Source organism: Cervus canadensis, chromosome 7, assembly GCF_019320065.1.
Source record: "Cervus canadensis isolate Bull #8, Minnesota chromosome 7, ASM1932006v1, whole genome shotgun sequence".
Taxonomy (NCBI): domain Eukaryota; kingdom Metazoa; phylum Chordata; class Mammalia; order Artiodactyla; family Cervidae; genus Cervus; species Cervus canadensis.
This window is the reverse complement of record NC_057392.1, coordinates 20,463,448-20,490,859: the sequence shown is the minus strand read 5'-3', so window position 1 is coordinate 20,490,859 and position 27,412 is coordinate 20,463,448. Positions and strand designations below refer to the sequence as shown.

The 27,412-nt window shown below is 46.2% G+C and overlaps 1 protein-coding gene across 2 annotated transcripts in view; it reads right to left on the bottom strand.

Annotated features, from left to right (window-relative positions):
* PDE9A (phosphodiesterase 9A) overlaps positions 1 to 27,412 on the bottom strand; it is a 105,621-nt gene that overhangs the window by 48,458 nt on the left and 29,751 nt on the right. For both annotated transcript variants that reach the window (XM_043474492.1, XM_043474493.1), the window contains exons 2-4: positions 26,540 to 26,610; positions 25,190 to 25,267; positions 18,663 to 18,706 (exon numbers count right to left, since the gene is read on the bottom strand). In XM_043474492.1, coding sequence (XP_043330427.1) covers positions 18,663 to 18,706; positions 25,190 to 25,267; positions 26,540 to 26,610 — 193 coding nt within the window. The remainder of the gene's footprint in view (positions 1 to 18,662; positions 18,707 to 25,189; positions 25,268 to 26,539; positions 26,611 to 27,412) is intronic.

Sequence of the window (27,412 nt, the reverse complement as noted above, 5' to 3'; positions counted from 1 at the left end):
CTTTACAGCCCAGGAGCACAATAAAGTGGGATGATGAACAGTGACCTGGCCTCGCTCCTTAAAGGGACAAGCACCGTTTCCACGGTCTGTCCTGCCAAGAAATCACCCTCGGCTATCGGCGGCCAAAGGGATGTTTCAGGAGATGCTCAGTGTGGCTTTGACTAGATGCTTTCACTTCCTGTTAGCCATTCTGATGAGACAAAGAAAGTGAAGGGGACCCTGGGGCCCTGGCGACCACATCTGATGTGGGGAGAGTGTCTCCTCTGGAGCTGTCTTGGCTGAGCCCTTGCAGGCTCGTTGCAGACCCACCAGCCCTCAGCGGCAGGAACTGGACTGTGTCCCCTTCTGTTTTGGAGCTGGGATTTGAGCTCTTCGTGGCTGAGTCTGACCTTAGATGTCTGGGCACAATTCCTCCCTCTGTTCTCCTCTCCCTTTAGACTCCGGTTTTGAGAAAAATGTCTCAGAGGGAGTAGCTCCTGGGACAGACAGCAATGCAACTTTATTGTTTCACGATTGCAACAACCACGGCAGTCTTTATGGAGCACTTCCTAGATTCCAGGCACTGTTCTGAATGGTTTGTACATGCTGATCATGTAAGGCTCCTAAGAGCCTGAAGCGGCTGCTGATGCAGCGAGAAAGCCACGGTGTGACTCAGCCAGACCCCCTGCTGCACCCCAGGCATGTTCCCACGGGGGCTGCAAAGACAGGCAGTGTCTCCTGTGATTATAGATCTTTTTCTTTTCCCTTATATTTCTTCCGATTTTTGCTTTATGTTTCTTTGTTTCTCTGTTGTTAGGTGTCTAACGGTTTATGATGTCTATCTTCTTTGTGAATTGTACCTTTTAATCATTAAAAATGTTCACCTGTTTCATTTTAAAAAATCCAAAAAGATAAAAACAAATATTGCATATTAATGCATACGTGTGGAATCTATAAAAATGGTACAGATGAACTTATTTGCAATGCATCGAGGGGGGAAGGTGGGGTGGGATGAAATGGGAGACCGAGATTGACAGATACAGACTACTATGCAGAAAACATAACTAACGAGAACCTACTGCAGAGCACAAGGAACTTTACTCAATGCTCTGCGGTGACCTAAACAGGAAGGAAATCCAAAAGAGGGGGATATATGTGTACATGTGACTGATTCACTTTGATATACAGCAGAAACTAACACAACATTGTAAAGCAACTATACTCCAATTAAAACATTAATAATAAAAATTAAAAGGCATCAGTATAAAAAAATAGAAGATGGGCAGTGTCTCGCTGACCTATGAGGGCAAAGACATTCTGCATACTGGCCTCCTCTCTGAGAACAGACCCCTGCCCTCCGCCGCCATGGTATGATGAGGTGGGTGGACTTTTGAGGGAGAAGGACACCCTCAGAGGAATGTGAAGCTGAGAACTAGCGGCTGATTGATGGTACACGCTGGCGGGACTTTGTCCATTATGTGATAACCTCATATGTCTTGGTGATAGGACACTCTGTGGGAAAGTAGAATTACGGAGAAGCCAAAGGGAGTCCATCCTGGTCCACTGTATCTGGGCTTTGACGGTGTGTGAAATGACCCCAGAAGATGGGTGTCAGGAAGAATTCTCTCAGGGTCAACTCTGATCAAAGAAGGTGATGGATGATGGAGGCCTCATCTGACAGGAGGACTCTTGCAAAACTCTATCAGAAACTGAGCAGAACCAAAGATTCTCCTCCATCAGTAGCATAATCGTAGTGGCTGCACAAGATAAATTAAAAATAAAAAACCCCAGATGACACAGAGGTTGAAATGAGCATGTCCTTATAATTGCTTTTCATGTGGCAATTATAAGTATTGGGTTAGTCAAAAAGTTCACTGAAGTTTTTCCATAACATCTTATGGGAAAACCCAGAAGAACTTTTTGGCCAACTAGGGGGCTCAGCGGTAAAGAATTTGCCTGCCAACATGGGAGGCAGGGGTTTGATCCCTGGGTTGGGAAGATCCCCAGGAGAAGAAAATGGAAATGAGCTCCAATATTCTTGCCTGAAAAATTCCATGGACAGAGGACTCTGGTGGGCTACAGTTCATGGGGTCACAAAGAGTCAGACAGGACTGAGTGGCTGAGCACGCAATACATCCAAAAATAAAGAAAATGATGCTAGTAAGTGGTAAACAGACAGGGATCTTAAGAGGAAAATCTACAAACAAGAATATGACATTGTTGAATTTAAAAATGTATGTGAAGTTAAAAAATCATGGGTGGGCTTATAGCAATTTGAAGAAGAATAGTCAGGGAAATTGAGGATCCATCATCAGGAACTCTCCAATCTGAAGAGCAGAAAGAAAAGAATATTAAAAAAATAACAGAGCCAGTCACTTGAGGGATAAGAACAAATGTTCTAACTACATGTAATTAGACTCAGAAGGAAAGGGGAGAGAATTGGAGCATAAAATACACTTAATGAAATAATTGTGAAAATGTTTACAAATTTAATGAAAACAAACTTATACCCCATGGAAGCTCAACAAAAACACCAAGAAGGATAAACAAGAAGAGAATGAGGACAAAGCAGGGTCAAAGTGCTGAAGCCCACAGATAAAGGAAAAACACCTTCAAAGTGTCCAGAGAAACAGGACACCTTTGCAGGGGAACAAGGACAGAGATGAGATAGTTGGATGGCATCACTGATTCAATGGACATGAGTCTGAGCAAACTCAGGGAGATGGTGAAGGACAGGGAAGCTGGCTGTCCTTCACCCCATGGACGCATGCTACAGTCCATGGGATCGCAAAGAGTTGGACACAACTGAGCAACTGAACAACAATGACAAAATGAAACAATAAAAACTGACTTCTCATCAGAAACAGTGGAAGCCAGAAAAAAAAAAAAAAAAGGACATCTTTAGACTCCTTCTAAACACAAAAACAAAACAAAGCCCAGAATGCAGCAACCTATACCCTGAAAAAGATTTCAAAATGAGGGCAAAACAGAGACAAATTCAGAGAGGCAAAAGCTGAGAGGATTAGTCACTAGTAGTTTGCACTTCAGGAAATGTTAAAAGAAAAAAGAAAAATTTCAGGCTGAAGGGCTGTAACACCACTCAGGAGTTGGAATCTACAGGAAAAAAAAAAGCAGCAGAATTGGCAAAAAATTATCTTTAAGTTTCTTTTAATCATTTCTTCAAAAGACAGCTGGCTGTTTGAAAATCTTAATACTGTATTATGGAGTTTATAATGGATGTAAATTGTCTTAGTTGCTCCGTCTGCTGTAACAGACGACCAGAGACTGGGTGGGTTGTAAACAACAGACATTTGCTTCTCACAGTTTTGGGGCTGGAGTCCAAGATCACAGCACCAGCAGAGTCAGTGTCTGGTGAGGGCCCACTGCCAGGCACATAGATGGACACTGTTCCACTGTCTTCACGGGGCAGAAGGGACGAGGGAGCTCTCTGAGGTCTCTGTCATTGTTTAGTCACTAAAAATCATGTCTGACTTTTTGTGGCCCCATGGACTGCAGCCCGCCAGGCTCCTCTGTCCATGGGATTTCCCAGACAAGAATACTAGGTTTCCTTTATAAGGGCGCTAATCCTATTCATAAGGGCCGCACTCTCATGACCTACTCACCATCCAAAGGCCCCACCTCCAAATGCCATTACACTGGCAGTTAGGATCTCAACATGTGAATTTTGGGGGGACACAAGCATTCAGTGTATGGCATAGATGTAAAGTGAACTGTGGCAATAGCTCAAAGGTTGTGGGGAGGAATTCTACTGTTGCAAAGTCCTTACTTTTTATGTGAAGTGGTATGTTAATTTTAAATAGACTAAAAAGTTAAGAATGATTTAAAAATGGGCAAAGATCTGAAAAGACAGTTCAAGAGAAAAAGATATCCACGGGGCAAGTAAACATATGAAAAGATGCTCAATATCATTAGGGAACTGCAAATTAAAACCATAAGGAGACAGAAAGATAAAGAACATTACAGCATACTAACACATATATATGGAATTTAGAAAGATGGTAACGACAACCCTATATGCAAAACAGAAAAAGAGACACAGAAGTACAGAACAGACTTTTGAACTCTGTGGGAGAAGGTGAGGGTGGGATGTTGTGAAAGAACAGCATGTATATTATCTATGGTGAAACAAACAGGTCACCAGCCCAGGTGGGATGCATGAGACAAGTGCTCGGGCCTGGTGCACCGGGAAGACCCAGAGGAATCGGGTGGAGAGGGAGGTGGGAGGGGGGCTCAGGATGGGGAATACGTGTAAATCTAGTGCTGATTCATGTCAATGTATGACAAAACCCACTGGAAAAAAAAAAATTAAAAAGAGAAAGAAAAAAAAAAAACCATAAGGAGATACCACTCACACCTATTAGAATTGAAAAAATAGCAAAAAAACATCAAAAACACCAACACCACCAAATGCTAGTGCGGATGCGGAGCAACAGGAACTCTCATTCATTGCTGGTGGAAATGCAAAATAGTACAGTCACTTTGGACTGGTAGTTTGATGGTTTCTTACAAAATTAAATGCATGATTGAGCAACTGCACTCCGGGGTATTTACCCCAAACAGCTGAAACCCACAAGAAGGCAGAAGAAGAGGAATCCTGGATCCAAGATCAATAAAAAACAAATGACTGGGCTCCCCGGGTGGTCCAGTGATTAAGAATCCACCTGCTAATACAGGGAACACAGGTTCAACCCCTGGGATGATTCCACATGTCTTGATGCAACTAAGCCCATGTACCACAACTACTGAAGCCGGAGCACCCTAAAGCCTGTGGCTCTGCAAGAAGAGAAGTAGCCACAATGAGAAGCCCACACACCATAGCTAGAGTAACCCTCTCTCATTGCAAATAGAGAAAGCCCGCACATAGCAATGAAGACCCAGTGCATCCAAGAAGGAAATAAATACATGAAAAAACAAATGGCAACATTCACCCAAATGTTTACAGCAGCTCTGTTCATAGTTGCCAAAACTTTGACACACTCAAGCCATTCTTCAATAGGTGAAGGCATAAACAAACTACAGTATATTCATGGAACATTAATCCACACTAGGAAGAAATGAGCTATGAAGCTATGACAAGGTATAAAGGAAACTTCCTCAGTGAAGGAAGTCAATCTGAAAAGGCTACAGACTGTATGATACCAACCATAAATATTCTAGAAAAGGCACCACTATGGAGACATTAAGAAGATTAGTAGTTGCCAGGGGTGTAGGGGAAAGGACAGATGAACAGGTGAAGCACAGAGGATTTTTAGGGCAGAGAAACTACCCTGTATGACCCTGCAGTGGTAGATGCGGGTCATTATGCGTCTGAAAACCCAGACTGTATACCACAAAGATTGAACCCTGATAGTAACTTGGACTTTGGCTGACAATGACGTGTCTGCTGCTTACTGATTACAATGAACATGAAGCGCTCAGGCAGGATGCTGACGGTGGGGGGGCTGTGTGAGTGTATAGGGAGGGAACGCAGGGGACGCTCTGTGCTTTTCACTCAACTTTGCTTTTTATTGGGTCTCCAAAAAAAGAAAGCTTGTAATTAAAAAAAAAAAAAAGAAAGGTTAAGGATACATAGTGAAATATAACAACCAACTAAAAGTTATGCTAAAAAGTAGAGGAAAAGAGTCAATAGAAGAAATAAACTAGAATACAAAATTTATCCAATGAATCCAAGAGAAGGAAGAAGAGAAGCAACAGGAAACCAAACCCAAGATAAAAAAAAAAAAAAAAAAAGGTAACATGATAAACCTAACCTTGAGTGTATCAAGAAATACATTACGCACAAATGAATAGGTAGAAATAAAACCCAAAGTACATAAAATCTTGTAGAAAATAGAGAAAAAAGCAAACCTCCCAATATATTTTATAAAAACCTGACAGACATCACAAGAAAAATGGCATAAGCCAACATCCCATAGGAGCATGGATACAAAACTCCTTAACATATTATTAACAATAAAATGTAGCAAAATATAAAAGGAGCATACATCTTAGATCAGAGTAGAGGGTCTGTATACCTTTTGTTAAATTTCTTCCCAAATATTTTCCTAGGAATACTTCCTGGGAATACAAGTGGAATTATCCCAGAAATGCAAAGCTGTTTTAGCACTCAAAAATCAGTCACTATAATTCACTATCTTAACAGAATAAAGGAGAAAAAAATCATGTTATCCCAGTAGGTACAGAAAGAACATGTAACAAAATTTAACACCTGTTTCTATTGAGAAAACAACCTTTAGAAAACTAATAAAAAGAAACTTCATCAACTCATCTCAGTAGGTACACAAAGAACATCTGGCAAAATTTAACAGAGAATTTTGTCAAAGACCATTTGACAAAAAAACTCTTAGAAAACTAGAATAAGACATCCTCAATCTGATAAAGGACACCTACGAAAAGTCTGTATCTCATGTCACACCCAATGGTAAAAAGTGGATGCATATTCCTTAAGGTTGGAATGAGGTAAGGATGTCTGTTCTCTTGTATTGCAGTTTCAATCAATGGAATAAGACAAGTAAAAGAAATAAAACCCCAAAAGACTGGAATGTAGGAAGTAACACTGTCTTTATTATTAGAAGATATGATTGTCTCTATGGAAAAATCCTAAGATTCTATAAAATAACTACCGGAAATAACACATGAACTAATAAGCAATGTCACAAGATCCTATGTCAATACACAAATATCTACCAAGGAGGAAGGAGGGTATGTGGGGGATGAATTGGAAGATTGGGATTGACACATACACAATATTGATCACTGCTGTTCAGTGTCTAATTTGTGTCCAGCTCTTTGCAACCCTATGAATTGCAGCACATCATGCTCCTTTGTCCTCCACTATTTCCTGGAGTTTGTTCAAATTCATGTCCATTGAGTTGATGATGCTATCTAACCATCTCATCGTCTCCTGACCCTTCTCCTTTGGACTTCAATCTTTCCCAGCATCAGGGTCTTTTCCAAAGAGTTGGCTCTTCACATCAGGTGGCTAAATATTGGAGCCTCAGTATCAGTCCTTCCAATGAATATTCAGGGTTTATTTCCTTTAGGATTGACTGGCTTGATATCCATGCAGTCCAAAGAACTTTCAAGAGTCTTCTCTAGCATCACAGTTCAAAAGCATCAATTCTTTGGTACTCAGCCTTCTTTATGGTCCAACTTTCACATCCATAATGACTACTGGAAAAACCATAGCTTTGACTAGATGGACCTTTGTTGGCTAAGTGATGTCTCTGCTTTTCAATATGCTGTCTAGGTTTGTCATAGCTTTCCTTCCAAGGAACAAGCATCTTTTAATTCCATGGCTGCAGTCACCATCCACAGTGATTGTGGAGCTCAAGAAAATAAAGTCTGTAACTGTATCAATTTTTTCCCCATCTATTTGCCATGAAGTGATGGGACAGATGCCATGACCTTCGTTTCTTGAAAGCTGAGTTTAAAGTCAGCCTTTCACTCTCCTCTTTCACCTTCATCAAGAGGGTCTTTAGGTCCTCTCCCTTTCTGCCATTAGAGTGGTATCATCTGCATGCTGAGGTTGTTGATATTTCTCTCAGCAACCTTGATTCCAGCTTGTGATTCATCCAGCTCAGCATTTCACACGATGTACTCTGCAAAAAAGTTAAATAAGCAAGGTGACAATATATATATATATATATATATATATATATATATATATATATATATCCTTTCCTAATTGGGAACCAGTCAGTTGTTCCATGTCTGATTCTAAGTGTTGCTCCTTGACCTGCATACAGGTTTCTCAGAATACAGGTAAGGTGGTCTGGTATTCCCATCTCTTGAAGAATTTTCCAGTTTGTTGTGATCCACACAGTCAAAGACTTTAGTGTACTCAATGAAGCAGAAGTAGATGTTTTTCTGGAACTCCCTTGCTTTCTCCACAAGCCAACAAATGCGGGCAATTTGATCTCTGGTTCCTCTGCCTTTTCTAAATCCAGCTTGTACATCTGGAAGTTCTCAGTTCACGTACTGTTGAAGCCTAACTTGAAGGATTTAGAGGATTACCTTGCTAGAATGTGAAACGGGTACAATTGTGCAGTAGCTTGAACATTCCTTGGCATTGCCCTTCTTTGGGGTTTGAATGAAAACTGACCTTTTCCAGTTCAGTGGCCACTGCTGAGTTTTCCAAATTTCTTGGCATACTGAGAGTAGCACTTTTAACAGCATCATGTTTTAGAACTTTAAATGGCTCCGCTGGAATTCCATCACCTCCACTAGCTTTGTTAGTAGTAATGTTTCCTAAGGCCCACTTGACTTCACATTCCAGGATGTCTGGCTCTAGGTGAGTGACACACTATTGTGGTTATCCAGGTCAAAAGGTCATACCTTTTTTTGTATAGCTCTTCTGGGTATTCTTGCTACCTCTTCTCAATCTCTTCTGCTTCTGTTAGGTCCTTACAGTTTCTGTCCTTTATTGTGCCCATCCTTGCATGAAATGTTCCTTTGACAGCTTCAATTTTCTTGAAGAGATCTCTAGTCTTTCCCATTCTATTGTTTTCCTCTGTCTTTGCAGTGTTCATTTAAGGAGGCCTTCTTATCTCTCCTTGCTATCCTCTGGAACTTAGCATTCAGTTGGGTATATCTTTCCCCTTTTCCCTTTGATACTGTATAAAAAATGGACAACTAGTGAGAACCTACTATGTAGCTCAGGGTACTGTGTAACTCAGTGCTCTGTGGTGTCTTAAATGGGAAAGAATTAAAAAAAGAGGGGATATATGTGTACATAGAGCTGATTCATTTTGTTGTACACTAGTAACTAACACAACATTGTAAAGCAAGTATATGCCAATAAACATTTCAGAAATATACCAATATCTCCTGTAGTTTTTATAAAAGAGGAGCAAACAAATGGGAAATTAAATAAGACCCTATTTACAATAACGCCAGAAAACAAAGGATTTTTCTCAGGAATTTTCTCAGAATTTTTCTCAGAAAGCTGAGAAACAGATTTAAGAAGAAGTATGCAGGACCTTCATCCTGAAAGCTCTAAGTCTTGCTGAGTGGAGGGATGTACCATGCTCATGGTTGGAAGACTTATTGCTTAGATGTTATTGTTCCCAAATTCAATCCAAGTCTAAGTAAGAGAAGACTTTTTGAAAGAAATTGACAAGTTTGATTATTTATTCTAAAATTTGTAGGGAAAAGAAAATGACCCAGAGAACCAAAATAACCCCCAAAGAAGTACAGATGTGGAAGATTACTGGACTCCAAGCTCTAGCAATTGAAGCAGTGTGGTCCTGGTGTCAGGACACACAGATGCATGAAACAGAACAGAGCCCAGAAAGCGACCCACACATGAGTTGATTAATTTTCAACAAACATGCCAAAGGGGTTCAATGGAAAAGGAAAGTCTTTTTTTAACAAAGGGTGCTATGACAACTGGATACATGTATGGAAAAAAAAATACTGTCAACCCCCTACCTCACACCATACACAAGATTAATTTGAAATGGGTCACAAATTAAAATATAACAACTATAACCCTAAATTTCCAGAAAATGTATCTTCATGACTTGGGGTAAGAAAGGATTCTTAAAGAAGACACAGAAAGTACTATACATCAAGAAAACTTGCGCGATTGACTTCATCAACTTAGAAACTTCTGCTCTTCAAATGACCTCTCCAAGAAAATGAAAAAGGTAAGTCACAAATTGGGAAAAGACATTTGCTATGTATACATCTCACAAATGAACTGCATGCAGAATATATGGTTTTCCATAAACCAGTGGTAAACACTGGGGCTTCCCAGGTGGCTCAGTGGTAAAGAAGGCCTGCAATGCAGGAGATCCAAGTTCAACCCCTGGGTTGGGAAAATCCCCTGGAGAAGGAAATGGCAACCCACTCCAGTATTCTTGCCTGGGAAATCCCATGGACAGAGGAGCCTGGTGGGTTACAGTCCACGGGGTCCCAAAAGAGTCAGACACTACTGTGTGACTAGACAAGTGAGAAAAACTAATACAACAGTCTAAAAAATGCACAAAATGCTTGGAATAGACACTTCACAGAGTAAGATACTCAAGCACTCAACAAGCACAGGAAAACATGCTCAGCAATTATTAAGTCATCTGAGAAATGTAAATTTAAACCATAAAGAAGTAAGATTTTACGCCTACTTGAATGTCTAAAATTAAAAACACTCAGAATGCCTGGTGTGAGGTTGGCTATGACAACCAGATCACTCACACATTACTGGTGGGAACATGAAATAGTACTGCCACCTGGGAGAACAGTTTGCCATATGAACTAGCATCACTTCTAGGTATTACCCAAGGTAACTGATGAACATGTGTGTAATAGGACATGTACAATGCTCACCACAGTTAAACCCCAAACTGGAAATGTCCGTCCACAGGAGAATTACTGACCAGCTATGGAGCGCTCATGAAATAGAATACTACTCAGCGATACAAGGAGATCAAACCAGTCCATCCTAAAGGAAATCAACCCTGAATATTCATTAGAAGGACTGATGCTGAAGCTCCAATACTTTGGCCACCTGATTTGAAGAGCCGACTCACTGGAAAAGACCCTGATGCTGGGAAAGATTGAGGGCAGGGGGAGAAGGCTGTGACAGAGGATGAGAGGATTGGCTGTCATCAATGGACATGAGTTTGAGTCAAGTCTGGGAGACAGTGAAGGACAGGGAAGCCTGGCATGCTGCAGTCCATGGGTGGCAAAGAGATGGACATTGACTTAGGGACTGAACAACAACAACAGATACAAAGTAAATAAATGACACGTGTGAATCTTAAAAACACGATCCTGAACGAGAGAATGCAGGCATAAAAGAGCACGCTCTGTGTGATGCCATTCTCATGAAATTTAAGAACAGCAAAGAGCACTCTGCCTGCGGTGAAAGAAGTCACACAGAGGTTTCTTATGGTGTCTGGGAACTGACTTGAAGAGAAGCACAAGGGAATTTTTCTGGGGCAACGGAAACGTTCTTTGTCTTGGCTGGGGTGGTGGCTACGCACGTGCGCACTTTCATCAAAGTTCATCACAGAGTACCCTTCACGTGTGTGCATCTCAGCGCGCAGTTAGGGAGACACAGATGTATGCGTGGGGTGTGTGGCTGTCACAGATGCCTAGAGGCAGAGAGAATGGTTTGCCTCCTGGAGGTACTACACGGTGGTTCCTCAGTATTCGCAGTGGGAGTGGTTCCAAGACCCCGCTCCACAAGGATACCAAAGTCTGCTGATGATTTTGGTATCCTGAGTCGGTCCTCAGCATCTGTGGATGTGGGACCCGTGGACACCACCTGCCGACTGGACTAGATTCTGTTGCCATCATGTGCAGATTCTGTGTTCAGTATCCCTGTTTGCTGCCACACCCCAGACAGTGATGTGCTCCTGAAGCTGGCGAGACCACCTCAGATTGGGTGAATGTGCGATTCCATAAAGCTACAGAAAACAGAAGTGGGTTAAGCTCAGAAATCTCACAGGAGAGTGGTAGCATTTCATTTCATACGCTGAACCCTTTTTGTTTTCAAAAGAATGCAAGTAAAGATGACTAAGGCTAGGATGACCAAGCTGTGGGCCATGAAATTGCACTAAAAATAGAAAATATTATTAAGAACCATTATTATTGCTTCTAAGCAACATGCTTGTGCTCAAATGTCAAGCATTAACTTGACTGGCAAGGGAAAAAAGAGCCAGCCCTCCGTGTGTAGTTCAGGCCTTAGGAAGCACTCCTGCTCTATTAAAATTCAACAATTCCAGAGAGATGCAGTCAGCCATGCAAACATGCCCTTTAGGGCATTTTAAATGATAGCACCATTTAGCGAGTGCTCCCCAAGTGGCAGGCACCGTGCTGAGCAGTTTGCGTGAATTACTTCATTTATCCTCGAAGAACTGTGCATCCTGACATCTGCTTTGCAGGGAAACTGGAGTGCAGTGTGGTCAGCTCGCTTTTCCTGAGGCCACTTCCCCCCACTGACCACTGAACGAGGGCAGCTGGGCAGTCCCTGTTTCTTAGACTGGGATCCTCCAAAGCCGATCTGGAGACAAAGACTTGGGCGCCAGCAGGGCACTTGGAGATGACCCCAGGAAAGCTGGGGGGTGGGAGGAGCAAAGGCAAAGCTGGGAAGTGTGAGTGGGGGAGCAGGTGCAGGACAGCAGCTGAGCTCATCACTTTGCATCCCTCTGGGCAACTGCGTATTCAGTGGGTATCTGTCCCCCCGAGGGGCGGTCCATCGCTCCCTCTCTGACCAGGAGGCACCTTCTTGGGGTGTCAGTCCTCAGAGATTACGGTCTGCCCCCTTTGCAGAGAAAGTCTGCAGTTGGGGGGCTCAACTCGGAGAATGGAGTCCTTAGTTCACACATGCTCTTATCTCAGACCCTTCCTCCAAGGTAGCTAGGCTCTTTTGCTTTTTTAATTGATATGCTTTATCTAACGCAACTTATCTCAAAAATATCTCATTTCAACACGTACCATTCCCTGGAAAATTTGCCTACAAATGTTCACAGTTGCATCATTCACAGTAGCAAAAAGAGGAAGCATCCCAACATCCATGAGTAGATAAACACCCTGTGGCTCTTCCACAAGACGGGATGAACGATGACCTTCACTGTAACACAGAAAAACCCTGCCAGCATCAGGCCAAGTGAAAGAAGCCAGGAGTATAGGACCACACACTTCGTGATACGACACATCCACAACAGGACTGTCCGTGGAGACGGCAGGCAGACGAGCGGTTGCCAGGGTGAGGGGACAGGAGGAGCTGCTGGTGGCTATGGGGCTGCTTATGGGGGCGATGGAAACATTCTGGCATCAGTGAGCAGTGATGCTGGGGCAAGAGTGAAACCGCTACAAACTACTGAATTTGTGCACTTGAAAATGGAGGATTTCACGCTATGTGAATTACCTCCTGATAAGAAAACATGAAACATAAACATTATCCACAACACATTTTATATTCCTTTTCTCCATACTGGGTCTGCAAAATTCTGTGTGTATTTTGCCTTTACAGCACATCCGCCTCTGGATGATGGCTGGCCCTCTGATACATGTGGTCCTCTCCTGGCGGACCTTGCATCCCGGGGGGCAGCACTGGGGCCCCTCCCTGAAACCCTTTCAGCTTCCTGTTCAGTCCTGACTTCAGCAAGGGGCTCCGGCAGCCTTCAGTCAACAAGGGAAAAGGCCCCTCCTCTCCAGGGACCCCTCCTCCCCATGGGAGCTCTGATCACAGGGTTAAGAATGCAGCAGCCTACTCCGATGGTTATCTGCCCTCTTTGCTCCCCACCGGCAGGTGGGGGTGCACAGTGGGTGCAGTGCATGCGTTAGAGGCTAAAGTCATGTATTCCAGAATTAGGAAAAGCCCACTGCTTAATCTGCTCAAATCATATAAAAATGACAAATAATCTGATGGTTTTCAAAAGAAAACAGTGCTGTCATCATAAAAAAGAGGCATGGAAGTTTTGTAGCTGCCATTAACTTTTATTTTACTCATAAAAGGGAAAAACAGTCTCTCTGTGTGATTGTCTCCCAGGATGCGGCAAAGGGAACATTTTTCTGAAACGGAGTTTGGTAAACACAGACCTTCCCAGTGTATGGTGGTGGTGGGGGACGCGGGTCGTGTGTGTCGTCTGTTCTGGAGGACGCGGCTGTTGCACGGCCCTTCCTCGTGGGGCGGGGGCTGTTTCCTGCTCCTAAGACGGGCCCTGCAGCTCCGGTCTCTTTTGTGAAAAGACATGTTTTGCACAATTCTCTTCTCTACACTGTTTCCTAATATCTAAATGGGCTTCCCTGGTGGCTTAGATGGTAAAGAATCTGCCTGCAGTGCAGGAGACCCGGGTTCGATCCCTGGGTCAGAAAGATCCCCTGGAAAAGAAAATGGCTGTGCACCCCAGGATTCTTGCCTGGAGAATTCCATGGATCACAGGGCAGCAAGACTTGGGGGGGCATTTCTGCACTGCCCGCCCCACCAGAACTGTCAGGAGCATTTATGAAAATGTGTGACTCAGCAAAGATGGCAGGGATCTCTGGACAGGGCAGGCCCAGAGGCCCGGCAGCTGCCTGTGAGTCTGGGTACAAGGCTCCCGCGTCTTCTCCTGAGGTTCTTTTTCCCGCCGTTGTGTATGTGGCCTGATGACTAAAGGGCAAGTGAGGCTCCTGACAGGTCCTGACTTAGGGCTATGTGGCCAGGATCGGTCACTGAGCCAGGGTGAAGGCTGGAGGCCGTGGGCAGCCAGTTTGGGTGGTACTGGATGGGAGGTGGAGGCTGTTTGCACAGAGTCAAAACTCCCACAAGCAAGCTCCAAAGGGCAGAGAGTCACACAGAAATCCTTCTGCCTTCTTCCCCTAGAGACAATCCTGCAAATACCTGATCACACTGCCAGGCCCCTGGTCTTCCTTTCCTGAAGCCCATCCCTATCTCATCCACCTTCTCTTGTTTTTTTTGTCCTCTTTTTTCTTAATAAGGCCGCTCTTCTGATGGTGTCAAGTCGCGAGCGTCCTTCCCAGGGAACCCAGTCCCCAGGGTGGGGGCTGAGTGCTCAATGAGCTCAGTGCTCAGTCCTTTCCTCCCAAGGGAGCTCATTAGGTCCATGGCTGCAGAACACCACCCACGCTGAAGGTCCAGTGCCATGCCACCACATGTAGCTCAGATGTGACAGTTCCTCTAGACACATCTACCAGCTACTGATGTCCAAGAGGTTAAACCATGTTCCCCCTACCCAGACTGACCCCCAGCTCACACTCTCACAGGGCTGACGTTCCACCCTCTTCATGCTGTTGAATTGTTCAGTTGCTAAGTCGTATCCAGTTCTTTGTGAACCCCACGGACTGCAGCACGCCAGGCTTCCCTGTCCTTCACTAGCTCCTGGAGTTTGCTCAAACTCATGTTCATTGAGTCAGTGATACTATCCAACCATCTCATCCTCTGCCACCCTCTTCTCCTCTTGCCCTCAATCTTTCCCAGCATCAGGGTCTTTTCCAGTGAGTCGACTCTTCGCATCTGGTGGCCAGAGTAGTTGACCTTCTGCTTCAGCATCAATCTTTCCAATGAATATTCAGGGTTGGTTTCCTTTAGAATTCACTGGTTTGATCTCCTTGCTGTCCAAGGGACTCTCAGGAGTCTTCTGCAGCACCGCAATGCCACCCTCTCCGTGGCTCAGGCCAGAACTCAAGGCTTCTCTGACAATTTGTTCTTTTACATCCCACTTCCACCCATCCAAGAGAGAAGCATGACTCTTCCCTCAGAACATGTCAGAGTCTGGTCACTCCTCACCACCTCTGCTGCCCTCCCCACACAGGAATCAGGGCAGCAACTCCTCACGGGCCTCCAAGGCCCCCATGACCTGCACCCAGTGTCCCCAACCTCATCTCCAAATATCTGAGCTCCAAGGAGCTGGAATGTAGAATGCGTGGTGGTCAGAGGAGGTCAGTGGGGACTCCATAGGGATGGCGCCTCAACCACCAGATGGAACTCTCTCTGGAGTAGGCGTTCTCCAGAACTGACCTAGCAAAGCCAAAAAACAAGTCTCAAAGGCATCAAATCCACTTGTAAGTAACTCAATTATCTGCCATGACAAAGCCCATGCTCTCTAATGGAAGAAAACAAAATCCAGATGACCCACAACAAAACAAAAAAATGCAAACATGGTTATACAAAGACATGAAAGAAAATATAATTGACTATTGAAAGCAAAAAATGATAACCATGTATTATGGGGTTTAGAACATGTGTAGGAGTAAAAACTATGACATAATGCACAAAGAATGAGGCAGGAGAAATGGAAGCTCACTGTTTTGAGAACCTTGTATTCTTGTGGATTGGAGTAATAGAATTAAAGGCAGACTGTGATGAGCTGATGCTACATATTGAACACCAAGAACAGCCACAAAGAGATAAAACAAAGAAGTACAGCTCATAAGTAAAGAGTGGAGGAAAAAAATGGAATTAAGAAATGTTCAGCATCAAAAAGTGTAGAAAGAGAGGAAAATACCAAAAAAGAAAAATGAGACAAATAGAAAATAAATAACAAGAAAGTAGATTTAAACCCAACTATATGGATAATTGGAGAAGGCAATGGCACCCCACTCCAGTACTCTTGCCTGGAAAATCCCATGGACAGAGGAGCCGGGTAGGCTGCAGTCCTTGAGGTCGATAAGAGTCGGACACATCTGAGTGACTTCACTTTCACTTTTCACTTTCATTCGCTGGAGAAGGAAATGGCAACCCACTCCAGTGTTCTTGCCTGGAGAATCCCAGGGACGGTGGAGCCTGGTGGGCTGCCGTCTATGGGGTCGCACACAGTCGGACACGACTGAAGTGACTTAGCAGCAGCATATGGATAATTACATTTAATGTAAATGGCTTAAAAACTTAACCAAAAGGCTGAAATTGCCAGAACTAATAAGAAATCCACTTCAAACATAAACATGTTAAAAGTGAAAAAGAGGGAATGGGATATAACTAGGAGCACTGAGTAAAGGAAAGCTAGAGTGGTTATAGTAACAAGAGGTAAAGAAGACTTCACCGAAAAGCACCAAAGATAAAGGACACATTTTTATAAGAATGAAGGGGTTGATTCATCAAGAAGACACAAAAATCCCAAGGATGAACCCAGTAAGAGAAATAGAAGAAGCATGAAGCAAAACCCAAGAGAACTAAGAAATGAAACAACATATCCACAACAGGGTTGGATACTGCAATTCTTATCCTTCAGTATGGACAGAACAAGTAGACAAAAAATAAGTAAAGATACAACCAACTTGAACTAACTGACATTTATAGAATCTTTCACCCAGTAACAACAGTACACATTCTTTTTTAACTGTATGTGAAACAGCCACCAAGATGCACCGTGGGTGGTGGTGTGAGTTGCTCAGTCGTGTGTGACTCCTTGTGACCCCATGGACTATAGCCCGTCAGGCTTCTCTGTCCTTGGGATTCTCCAGGCAAGAATACTGGATGGGCTGCCATTCCCTTCTCCAGAGGATCTTCCCAACCCAGGGATCAAACCCAGGTCTCCTGCTTTGCAGGCAGAATCTTCACCATCTGAGCTACAGAGAAGTCCCAAGATACACCAGTATCTCAGTAAATCAAAAAAGACTGAAGCTATATGGTCACAAAGGATTGAACAGAAATCAATATCAGGGGCTTTCCTGGTGGTCTAGTGGTTAAGAATCTGTCTGCCAATGCAGGGGCAATGAGTTCCATCACTGGTCCAGGAGGATTCAACATGCCACAGGACAACAAAGTCTGCAAGCTGCAACTACCGAAGACCGTGCACCTAGAGCCTCTGCTCTGCAACAAGAGAAGCCACATGCAATGAGAAGTCCATGCTGCAATTAGAGAACAGCCCTCACACAGCAACGAAGACCCAGCACAGCCAAAGATATATTAAAAAAAAAAAAAAGACAGAAATCAGTACCAGAAAGATGAGTGGAAAATACCCAGATATTTGAAAATTAAATAATATACTTCTAAATAAATAAAATAATGTAAATAAATAAAATACTTCTAAATAAATAAATAAAAAGAACTTCTAAATAACATATGGATCAGAAAAAGAACTAAATTAGAAAATATTTTAAGCTGAATAAAAATGAAAACACAACACATCAAAATTTGTGAGATACAGCTAAAGTATGCTCTGAGGGAAATCTCTAGCTTTATGTTATTATATAAAAAAAGAAAGATCTAAAATCAATGAGCCAAGCTTCTTCCTTCAGTAGCTAGTGGAAGGAGAGCACATTAGATCTGGATCATTAGAAGGAAAGGAACTGCGTGGAAGTATTTTTTTTTTTTATAAAATGAAACATGTACTAAACCATATGACCCAGCAATCCACTCAATCCCACTGAGTCCAAGGGAAATAAAAATGTTATGTCCCTGTTAATGCTTGTTCTTGGATACTCATAGCTGCCTTATTTATAAAAGCTCCCAACCTGAAATAACCCAGATGTCCTTCAACAGGTGAATGGGTAAACAAACTTTGAACCAGCCACACCTGGAATGGTACTCACCAATAAAAAGGAAAGAATGATACAACACACCCAGGAGTCTCAAAAACAACATTGGGTCAAAAAAGGGTACATTTTATGTAATTTCTTCTCTATGAAAGTCTCAAAAAGACACATCTAACCTGTTGCTTCAGAGAGAGGGTGTGGTTGACACAGACCCTTAACAGAGGGACCGGGGTTAAGCAGGAAGAGGCACAAAAGAACATTTTTAGGTGATGAAAACGTTTCTGGTCTTGACAGTTAACAAGGATGGATAAAACTTTCAAAGCCTTATCAAAATACACACTTAAATAGAAGCATATGATTATGCATGTCATGCATAAATAGGAGTGATCCAAGATCCAGAAGGCAATGGGACTTTAGCAAACCAACACCACTGAGCGTATGAGGCATCCTGAGGGCTGGACTTCTCGCGTTACAGTCTGAATAGGCTACACAGGTACTGGGCCCATGGAGACAGGAGTGGGGCGTCACCCAGCATCTGCTAGGTTGTCAGGACAGGGGGCTGGGCACCTGGGGGGTCGTGGAGGACACAGCATGGCTGCCTTAACAGCAGTATGTGACTTTACATTCTGTAACAGCACCGGGCTTCAATTCAATGCTTAACTCATACATATTCAATCCAGGAGCAGTCTACAGCTTCCAACACTTTTTTAATTTAAAAAATGATAGCAAGGCCTTACCAGAGAGTTGCTTGATGGCCACGGGTCTCACTTTGTAGGGAGTTCTGCAAGAGAGAAGGCAGTTCCACTGTAAGACGCCGTCAAAGACGTCCACACACATCTGGCCCAAGAGATAAGCACTTGGGCTGAATTAGAATTCACCAGCGAATTAGGTCTTTTAAAAAAAATGAGCTTCTTTGGTGGTTCTGAGCTTCCTCATTCAGAGAAATTCTCAACACTTAAAATATATTATTTAAATGATGGACCCCCTCTGTCATGTTCATATTTAGTTAATAAAACAAGCATGTTGAATGCAGCTGGGATGGCAGAGTTGCCTTGGTCTGCCTTGACACCTGGCTGATGCAGGATGCTCTCCTACTTTGGCTTGGTTTGAACTCCTGGTGACGGCATCCCCCATGTGCACAAGGGAGGATCGGTGTCAATAACTCAGGCGAAAATGGGTTGGCACCTTGGTGATGTCACCACCAGTGATCAAGAGACCCACGGGGGCGGGGAGCAGATACTGGTGATGTCACCAGATTGAAGGTCACGGTCCCTGACATACAAGGACCTCCAGCTTTGGAGAGATGATTAAGTCAATGGGAAACAGGCAAAGAATAGGAACAGGCAATGGTTGACAACAGTTAGCAAACATAAAGAGAGGCACCTCAACAAAGAGGCTATTTTTTTTACCCAACGGTTTAGCAAAATTCTAGAACCTGATGACAAGAGAGCTATAAAGGCATAGGGAATCAGACTCCGATGGGTACTGCTGGCGGGAGTATGGACTGCCAACACCCTGGGGAGAGCAACCGAGCTGCATGGAGTCAAATTTAAAATCCACTGTCCCATCACGCGAACCTAGGAACGAAAGTATTAACTCTTTTGATTCTCTCTTATGGCAGCGGCCCCCAACCTTTTTGGCACCAGGGACTGGTTTCATGGAAGACAGTTTTCCACGGACTGGGGTGACTTTGGGATGATTCAAGTGCATTATATTTATTGTGCACTTTACTTCTAGTATTATTACATCTGCTCCACCTCAGATCATCACGTATTAGATGCTGGAGTTTGGGCACCCCTACCTTACCGGGGTATCTTCATATGCCACTTGTTCATTCATTCAGCACATTTTTCATGGAGTGCTCAGTGTGGTTGGGTTCTGGTGACATAAGAGTGAACCAGACAAAAAGGCTTTGCCCTCAAGGACCCAATGTTCCATGGTCAAATACACCTTGAAAGGACGTGGCTGCTGCCTTTTGAATGGCTAAGAAATACTCGGGCCCCTCTCCACTGGGGGTGGATGATGCATCCGCTGAACTGTGGAAGGTCACGAGGTTGTTAAAAAGATGGAGACAGTGTGCAAGTACCGATGTGGAGGGATGCCCACGACATTTCATTAGCGAGATGTAGCAAGAGAAAGGGTCATAGACAGCCAGCCAGCTAAGCAATGGAGGAAGAAAGCTCAGAGACTGGGAGGATGCATATCAAACACCGAACCTGTGAGTGAGCTAAGTCACTTCAGTCATGTCTGACTCTGTGTGACCCCACGGACTGCAGCCCACCAGGCTCCTCTGTCCATGAGATTCTCCAGGCAGGAATACTGAAGTGGGTTGCTGTGCCCTCCTCCAGGGGATCTTTGTGACCCAGGGATCGAACCCGCATCTCTTACGTTTAACCTGCACTGGCAGGTGGGTCCTTTGCCACCAGCGTTAATTGGGGTCATACCTGTGGTTTAATGGTTTCCAGGCCACAGAGAAAAATTGTCTGCAATTTAAAATGCCGATAAAGTATAAAAATAACAGCTGTGTGGCATTATGGCTGATGGACAGACAACTCCATGAGGGTCTCAAATCCTGGCCTCCCCATGAGGGCTTCCTCCTGGAAAAGCATGTGGAGGGGCAAGGCCCCCAGACCTCCTCATGGAAGCACCTTGCCTACAGAAAGGGCCTCTTCCTAAGACCCCTGGAAGTTGGTTATTTGGGATGTGGGTCCCTTCACTATAGAGGCTTCACAGTGATGGTATTTGGGTCCTGGCAGATCACAGAGCACCCTCCTCAGAACCCATGCAGTGTGAAGTGTGGTCCCACCTGCTGAGCTCGTGGCGGGGAGGTAGTACCACCAGCAGTCCTGGTCCTCACACCGACAGGCTGGGCAGGGTGACTCCATCTTCCCTGGCTCCCCCCACCCTAGCAGGCGTCAGCCTCCTCAGCTTGCAGGCTCTGGGAGACGGAGCTCCGGGAGGCGGGGCCTCGCTGAAACCCACCCAGTGTGCGTGGAGCTGACTGTGAACCAGCTGTGGCATGCTCCGGGCTGTGTGTTGGCCCGACCCAGGAGAGGAGTGAGGGGCTGGGGTCTGGGTAAGCAAGTGAGGGGGTGGAGAGCCACGACGAGGTGACCGTCACCATCCCCCTCTCCTCCTCCCTCCGCACCCCCTCCCCCATAAGCACTGACGCTGGGGCAGTGAGGAGAGAGCGAGCCTGGCCCTTCCCCTCCCTCCCCCCATCCCCGTTTCTCTTTTCTCCCCCTCCTCTGCCGCCACAAGACTGTCTCTCCTCTTCTCCTCCCCACAGGCCTGATGCGGGTGCCGGAGGTGGTGGTGACCCAGCAGAGTAGGTGAGGGAGGTGGGTGAGGGGGAGAGGCAGAGCCGTGCATCCCAGCACACGCTGACCACGGCTGGGCCCTGCAAAATGACACTTGGCCCCTCCATCCTTAATCCTCTTGATTCTCAATGGCAGGAATGTTCTCAGAACCAGTCATGGTGCTTTCATGACAGAATAAACTCCTGCCTTGGCTCGAAAATGAGTTGCAGCTTCATTATTTCTTCCTCAACAACAGGATCAACATAAACCACTTTCCACTTGCCTTGAACTTGCATTTGTCTTTTTCTGAAATGTAACTATGTCTTTTCAAACATGTTTAGTGGGAGCCAGGATGGAATCCAGGGGGCATTTTCCCAGCTGGCACACGTGGTCACGTATGCCACCCATGCAAGCGCTCAGCCATTTCATGCAGTGGACACTTCACGTTATCACAGCTTGGCTAAGATTGGAACTAAAGGAGCGATTGTGTCACACGTGTGCTGTGCCCTCCTGGCTCTTCCCTCTCTCCACATGCCCTGCCCTGAGCCCCATCTTTCCCTGATCTATTTAAGTGCCCATTTCTCTCCTTTGATGAGGGTCTTGAAGCATTAGTGGCAGAAACAGAAGGTGTTCTCAGGAGTCAACATGCCTGTCAATGGGACACCATGGGATTCACAATGCCCCCGGTCCAGCCAGAACCAGACGCTCAGTTCCTTTGAGAAAGATCTGAGCAAAGTTGGGACGTGTCTACTTGCGTTTGCTGGTTTTCAGGAATCGGGAGGTTAGCAATCAGCTTTCTTATCATTTCCAAAAGAAAGAGGAAGCCACTCAGCCCACTATTTGATAAGAGCCCCTCTGACTTAGGTGAATATGTGCCAGGTTATTTAAATTGCTGGTCTGAAACATTGGCTGATCATTAAGGCAAGAAGTATTATGACGAGAGAGTCAGAAGGTCATGCAATTTGGCTTGAAACGAGCTGAAAAGATCAGTATAAGAGACGGGGCAACTGGGACCCTGGTTTCTGATTGGTATCCAGCTGATCACCATCAAGAGTCCTTGGAATTTGGAGAAAAGGCTGTGAAAACGCCCCATGAGAGCACGAACTGGGCAGAAGGCAGGTGAGGTGGACCCTCTGGTGCCCCCAGGGAGCCCCTCTTGCCAGGTGGTTCCCGAGTCTGAGGCTGGGGGGTGGGGGCGGGGGGGTGGACAGGCGCTGACCAGGCTGGCAAGGCCGAGGGGCTGCAGGGACACAGCCTGATGGGACTGTTTTGGGAACAGGCAAAACTCACCCAGCACTTTCCAAAAAGGGAAACCCTGTGTCTGGGGGACATGACCTTCTGGTCACTGTTTGGGCTAGGCCCCCTCCTGGGGTCAAGAGTAGTTTCTTAGGTTTTCCACACTTTCCTTCTCCAGAACGTCTTCCCGACCCAGGGATCGAACCTGGGCCTCCTGCACTGTAGGTGGGTTCTTGACCACTGGGCCACTGGGGAAGCCCTGGAATCACCTGGTGAGCTTTAAAAATAAATCCCTCACAAACCTGAATTTACTAGGTCCTAGTGGGGGACTGGTGATCAGTGCCTTTTTGAAGATCCCTGGTGGTTTAAACCTTTAGGCAGGGATGACGGTCACTGTTCTGTTGGGCTAGATCACACTATGCATATATAAAATGGGCAGGACAGCCCAGTGGCAGCCGGAACCGTGGGACTGGAGAGCAGGAGGCAAAGGAGCAAATGGGAGGCCTGGATGGGGGCTCGGGTGTGGAACCTTGGGAATACAGCCTCTTCAGGGCTGACAGCAAGAAAACAAACACAGACTGGGGGAAGCTGGAGGGGGAAACTCCAACAATGGAAAAGGTCTACAACCCCAAATGCAGGGAGTGGGTGAAGGTAGTAGACAGAGATGCTCAGTGGTCAGAACAGTGATCAAGGGGGTCCCAGCCAATATCACCACCACCTGGGAACCTGCGGAAATGCCAGTTCTGGAGCCCCACCCCAGACCTAGGGAACCAGATAGAAGGGTTAGGGAGCAGGAGGGAAGGGGCTCTGCTTCAACCAGCTCCTGGGGATGCACATGAGGCTGGTGGCCTGGGGGCAACATGTAGGTCTGCAAAGAGAAAGCTGTGGGGACCAAAAATACCAGTTCCCAGCCTCTGCGCTATTGACCTTCGGGCAGGTGAGTCTGGGGTGGGGGGTGGGGCTGGCCCTGGACTTGGGGACACGGAGCAGCAGCCCTGGTCTCTGCCTTCTGGGCGCTAGACACCTGTCCCCGCTGTGGCAGCCAAAACATTAGACTTCCCCCAGCATTTTCTGGGGAACAAAACTGTACCCTATTGACAAGGGCTGGCACAAAATAAAGTGCCAAACGAGATATGATGAAGTGACAAAACAGAATAGACAACCTACAAACTGCTTTAACTAATTCAGGAAACGTGCAGCTTTGCTCCATCAGAGAGCAGATCGCACGGACAGGACACTTCCCCTCTGATGACATCATTTTATCTTGTGGACGTCGGGGGTGACAGGTCACTCGTGCCTTTCCTCATGAATACAGATCTGGGTCAGGCTGGAGCTGGTGCTGCAATTTACAACAATGTTCTTGGAGTCTTTGGGGATTCAATTAGCATTCTTCCTTCCGGGGAGCCCGGAGCCGATAATCAGAGCGTAATCAGTGCCAGAGCACGTGGGAGCAGAAACTCCTGATGATGAAATTAAAAATTCAGGAGACTGATGGACACAGAGGAGGGGGAGGGGAGGCCTGGCAGAAGCACCCAGTGTTCGGGGCAGGACAGTACCGGCCGCCCACCACTGAGCTCAAAGGACAGGTGAGGTTGTTCGAACGTTCCAGAACTTTGTACCTCCTGGGGTTTGTTACTGCCTTGGCTTTCTGCACCAAAGCCTGGCAGTTCTCACTGGCAGTCCTTGCCGGCAACTGGGCCCCCTGCACCCAGGCCAGAGTGATATATGACGAGTGGTGTCCAGGCACAGAGGAAGAGCAAGTGCCCATCCCCGTTTGCTCAGCTCGGATGTGCACGCACCCTGGGTCGGGGGAAACTTCAGGGCGCTCACATCGGAGGTCCTAGGGACCACATCCCCGGAACCTAAGTATTTCCAGACTGCCATCAGGCAGCCAGGGGCCCTCCGGTGGCTGGGACATGAGAGGGTCTGCCTGGGCACACCCCCTCCTGCAGGCTAGAGCAGCTGTGTCAGTCCATTCGGATGGCTGGGTTGACCCGTATCGCTCAGAGGGGGATGCAGTGGGCAGCAGGAGCAACAGGCAGGGGTCCCCAGGGGTACCCCATGCCCGTTCTCGCTCCTGCTCACAGCTTCACATGGAACATGGTTTGGATTCTGCCTGGCCTTACTGCAAATATAAAGTGGGGACCGCCGGGGACTCCGGCCGCTGGGCAGAGGGCTAGGCGCAAGTGGGAGGCTCTGCTCAATCCTCGTCTTCCCTCTGGCCACAGAGGCCGGGCTGTTCTACTGATGTTCACAGATGTGTTTCCTGCCTGAGCCTCTCCCTCTCTGGCCTCTCCTGGTTCCGTTCCTCCAGGCCCCAGGCTTCCTCCCCGCACTGGGCAGAGTAGCCGGTGGGCAGCACTTGACAACTCCGGGGTCAACGCCCAATGTCCCCAGGGGCTCTGGTCAGGGACTCTCCTGCTCTGATGGACAGGGGCCGGCTCTTAGTCACTTAGTCCTCGGCTTCCCCATCTGTAACTACCCCCTCAGAGGGCTCCTGCGGACCCTCGGCAAGGTCTCTGGCCACGCTTAGAGCTGCCACTTTCCTGGAAAGTGACAAGGTATGCACAGTAACAGGCAGCCTCCTACCCAGACTCTCCCATCTTTGGTTTAAAAGCGGATTTCCCTGCATCCATACATTAAGAACACAAGCCTGGAGACCCAGCCGTGCCTGCAGAGAGCTGTCAGACATGGCGAGAAAGAGCTGATGAAGCCTGCCAGCCACTTACCGTTCTGAATTGGCGGGCATGGTGGGGTCGATGGAGACCATGGCGTCATCCGTGGTCAGGAGGGAAATGGTGGTGTTCCTGGAAGACAGGAGAAGTCGTGTCTTCACCCCGATGTTGTCTCCTGGGTGCACACTTGAATCTGGGCTTCCCTTGAGGCAGGAACCTGAGCACCCGGAGGTCCTGCCCAAGGGGCTCTGAGTGGTCGGCCCCAAGACTCTGGCCCTCAGCTTGGTAACAAAGCTAAGGGTTGTGCGTGCAGTTCTAAGTGCTTGGCAGATGTGTAAGTCATTTGAAATGGGAATTGGAGACAGTCTAATTTGTTGAGTTGGGAGGCTCAATAAAACTGTGATAAAGTAGAAATGAACATTTATATCAGCCGGTGATGAATTCAGGGTTTGCTTTTCCCTTTCATTTCCTGGGGGAGTCCATCTAAACAGGCAAAAAGCTCTCCTACTAAACAGTTTTAAGAGGATAAGTTGAATCTTCCTCTAACCTCCATCTTGGGGTGGGGGGGGGCTCTCACCCAAGGTGTTGCCTTAATCACAAGACTTAACTGGTTTTAAAATCTGTGCCGTGGCAGTGACACCTGAATCCCAGGGTTGTTTTAAAAAGGAATAAAGATTTATTTCTTAGCACACTGTTTATCAAAAGATGCCCCAAACTGTGGGCCATTTCTTGCTGCTCCAAGCTGCCACTTACTGTTAATTTCAGGCATGTAACCTATTGCCTGACTCTCCTTTTCCCACCTGACTCTGAAAGGTCCTGACTGTCCTTCCTTCTCACCCTCCTTGACCTGGGTCATAACTTTAAAGTTAACTGCAGGCCAAAGTTATTCCTGATTACTCTCTATAGTCAGGAAGTTAGGACAGAAAATTCACTTGCTAGAACAAACTGCTGATTGTGGTTCTCGAGGGTAGGTTTCTGGTCTTTTCAACTTACTTCTGACATCACTTTTTTCTTAAACATTGAACTGGATCCCTGGGTCATTTGGTGCTGGGGGACTACAGCCTAAACACTACCACCCTTCTTTATCCTTTCTCCCAAAACAAAGGAATAAATGAAAGAAAGAAAAAAAAGAAACTTTTAAAACAGCAGTTTCTGCCTAACCTCGCCCAATAGTTCACTCCACTAACACAGCTATGGTTGTTGCTGGGCAGCCGACAGCGCTGGCTGAAACCTCCAGGGACTCATCCATTGATTTGAAAGGTCCCATGCGCAGGGTGCAAGATGAGTCCATCAACCCTTCCAGGCCTCCCATCCCCTAGACTCGGCCACTCAGCCTCCCAGGTACCTGCCCCTCCAGGTGAATTTAAAGGCAACCCACTGGTGGGGTGACTCTGAGTCACTCACCGAGGCAGGCCGGTAGCGATGCAGAACAGGTCCATAATATCACTGGAGTTGCAATACTTGCTAAAGACCACCTGCAAAACAGAAGCACACGGCTGTGAGGGGCGGGCAGGAGTGGGGCAGCTGGTTTCCACGGTGATGTCAGATTCCAGGGGCTTCTCTCTGCTCCCGACCTGCAGGTTAATTTTACAAAGAAAAAACCAAAATCACCGTGGGCTCTGGAATGCTACCTGCACATCTCATTGAGTTGACTTATACAAGCCGAGAAAAACATGACTCTCTTGTTCGCTGCAGAGTTGTGAGAAACAATTCTGTCACCCAGGTAAACACACTTGCATGTGACATGCTGCCCTGTTCCCCGCTGGTGATGTTTGATGTACCGCCCACAACCTCGGCTTAATGATACCCCATCTTGCAGGGTGGGTGCGGGAAGCTCCAACGACCTCTGGGGCCATTATGTGAAAAAACAATTTTAAGGACATTAGCTTAAAAATAAAAGATTGCCTTTTAGGATTTGGGGACTGGGGCTGCAGGACTAAATCAGACAGGGGATCACAGTGAGAAAGGATGTGGTTAGAACCATGGGTCCACACAGGGAACAAATTTCATGCAATGCAATTCAGCACCCAGCCTGGGTGTCCCCGCTGGACAGAAGAGAAACACATTCACACCGGCACCTTTTGTCTGAGGGGTCTCAACTGTGAGTGTGGGCTCCAGAATCGCTTCCTGGGAGAGGGGGCTTCAAGTACAGTCCGCGGTTGTTCTCCAAGGCTGGACGGTGCACGGACAGTCCCCGCCAAGGCTCCTGTTTTCATCACAATAGCTGTTTTCCTTCAAGTTCTCCCTGGTAAGGCCCCTCTGCTCACCAGCAGGAGT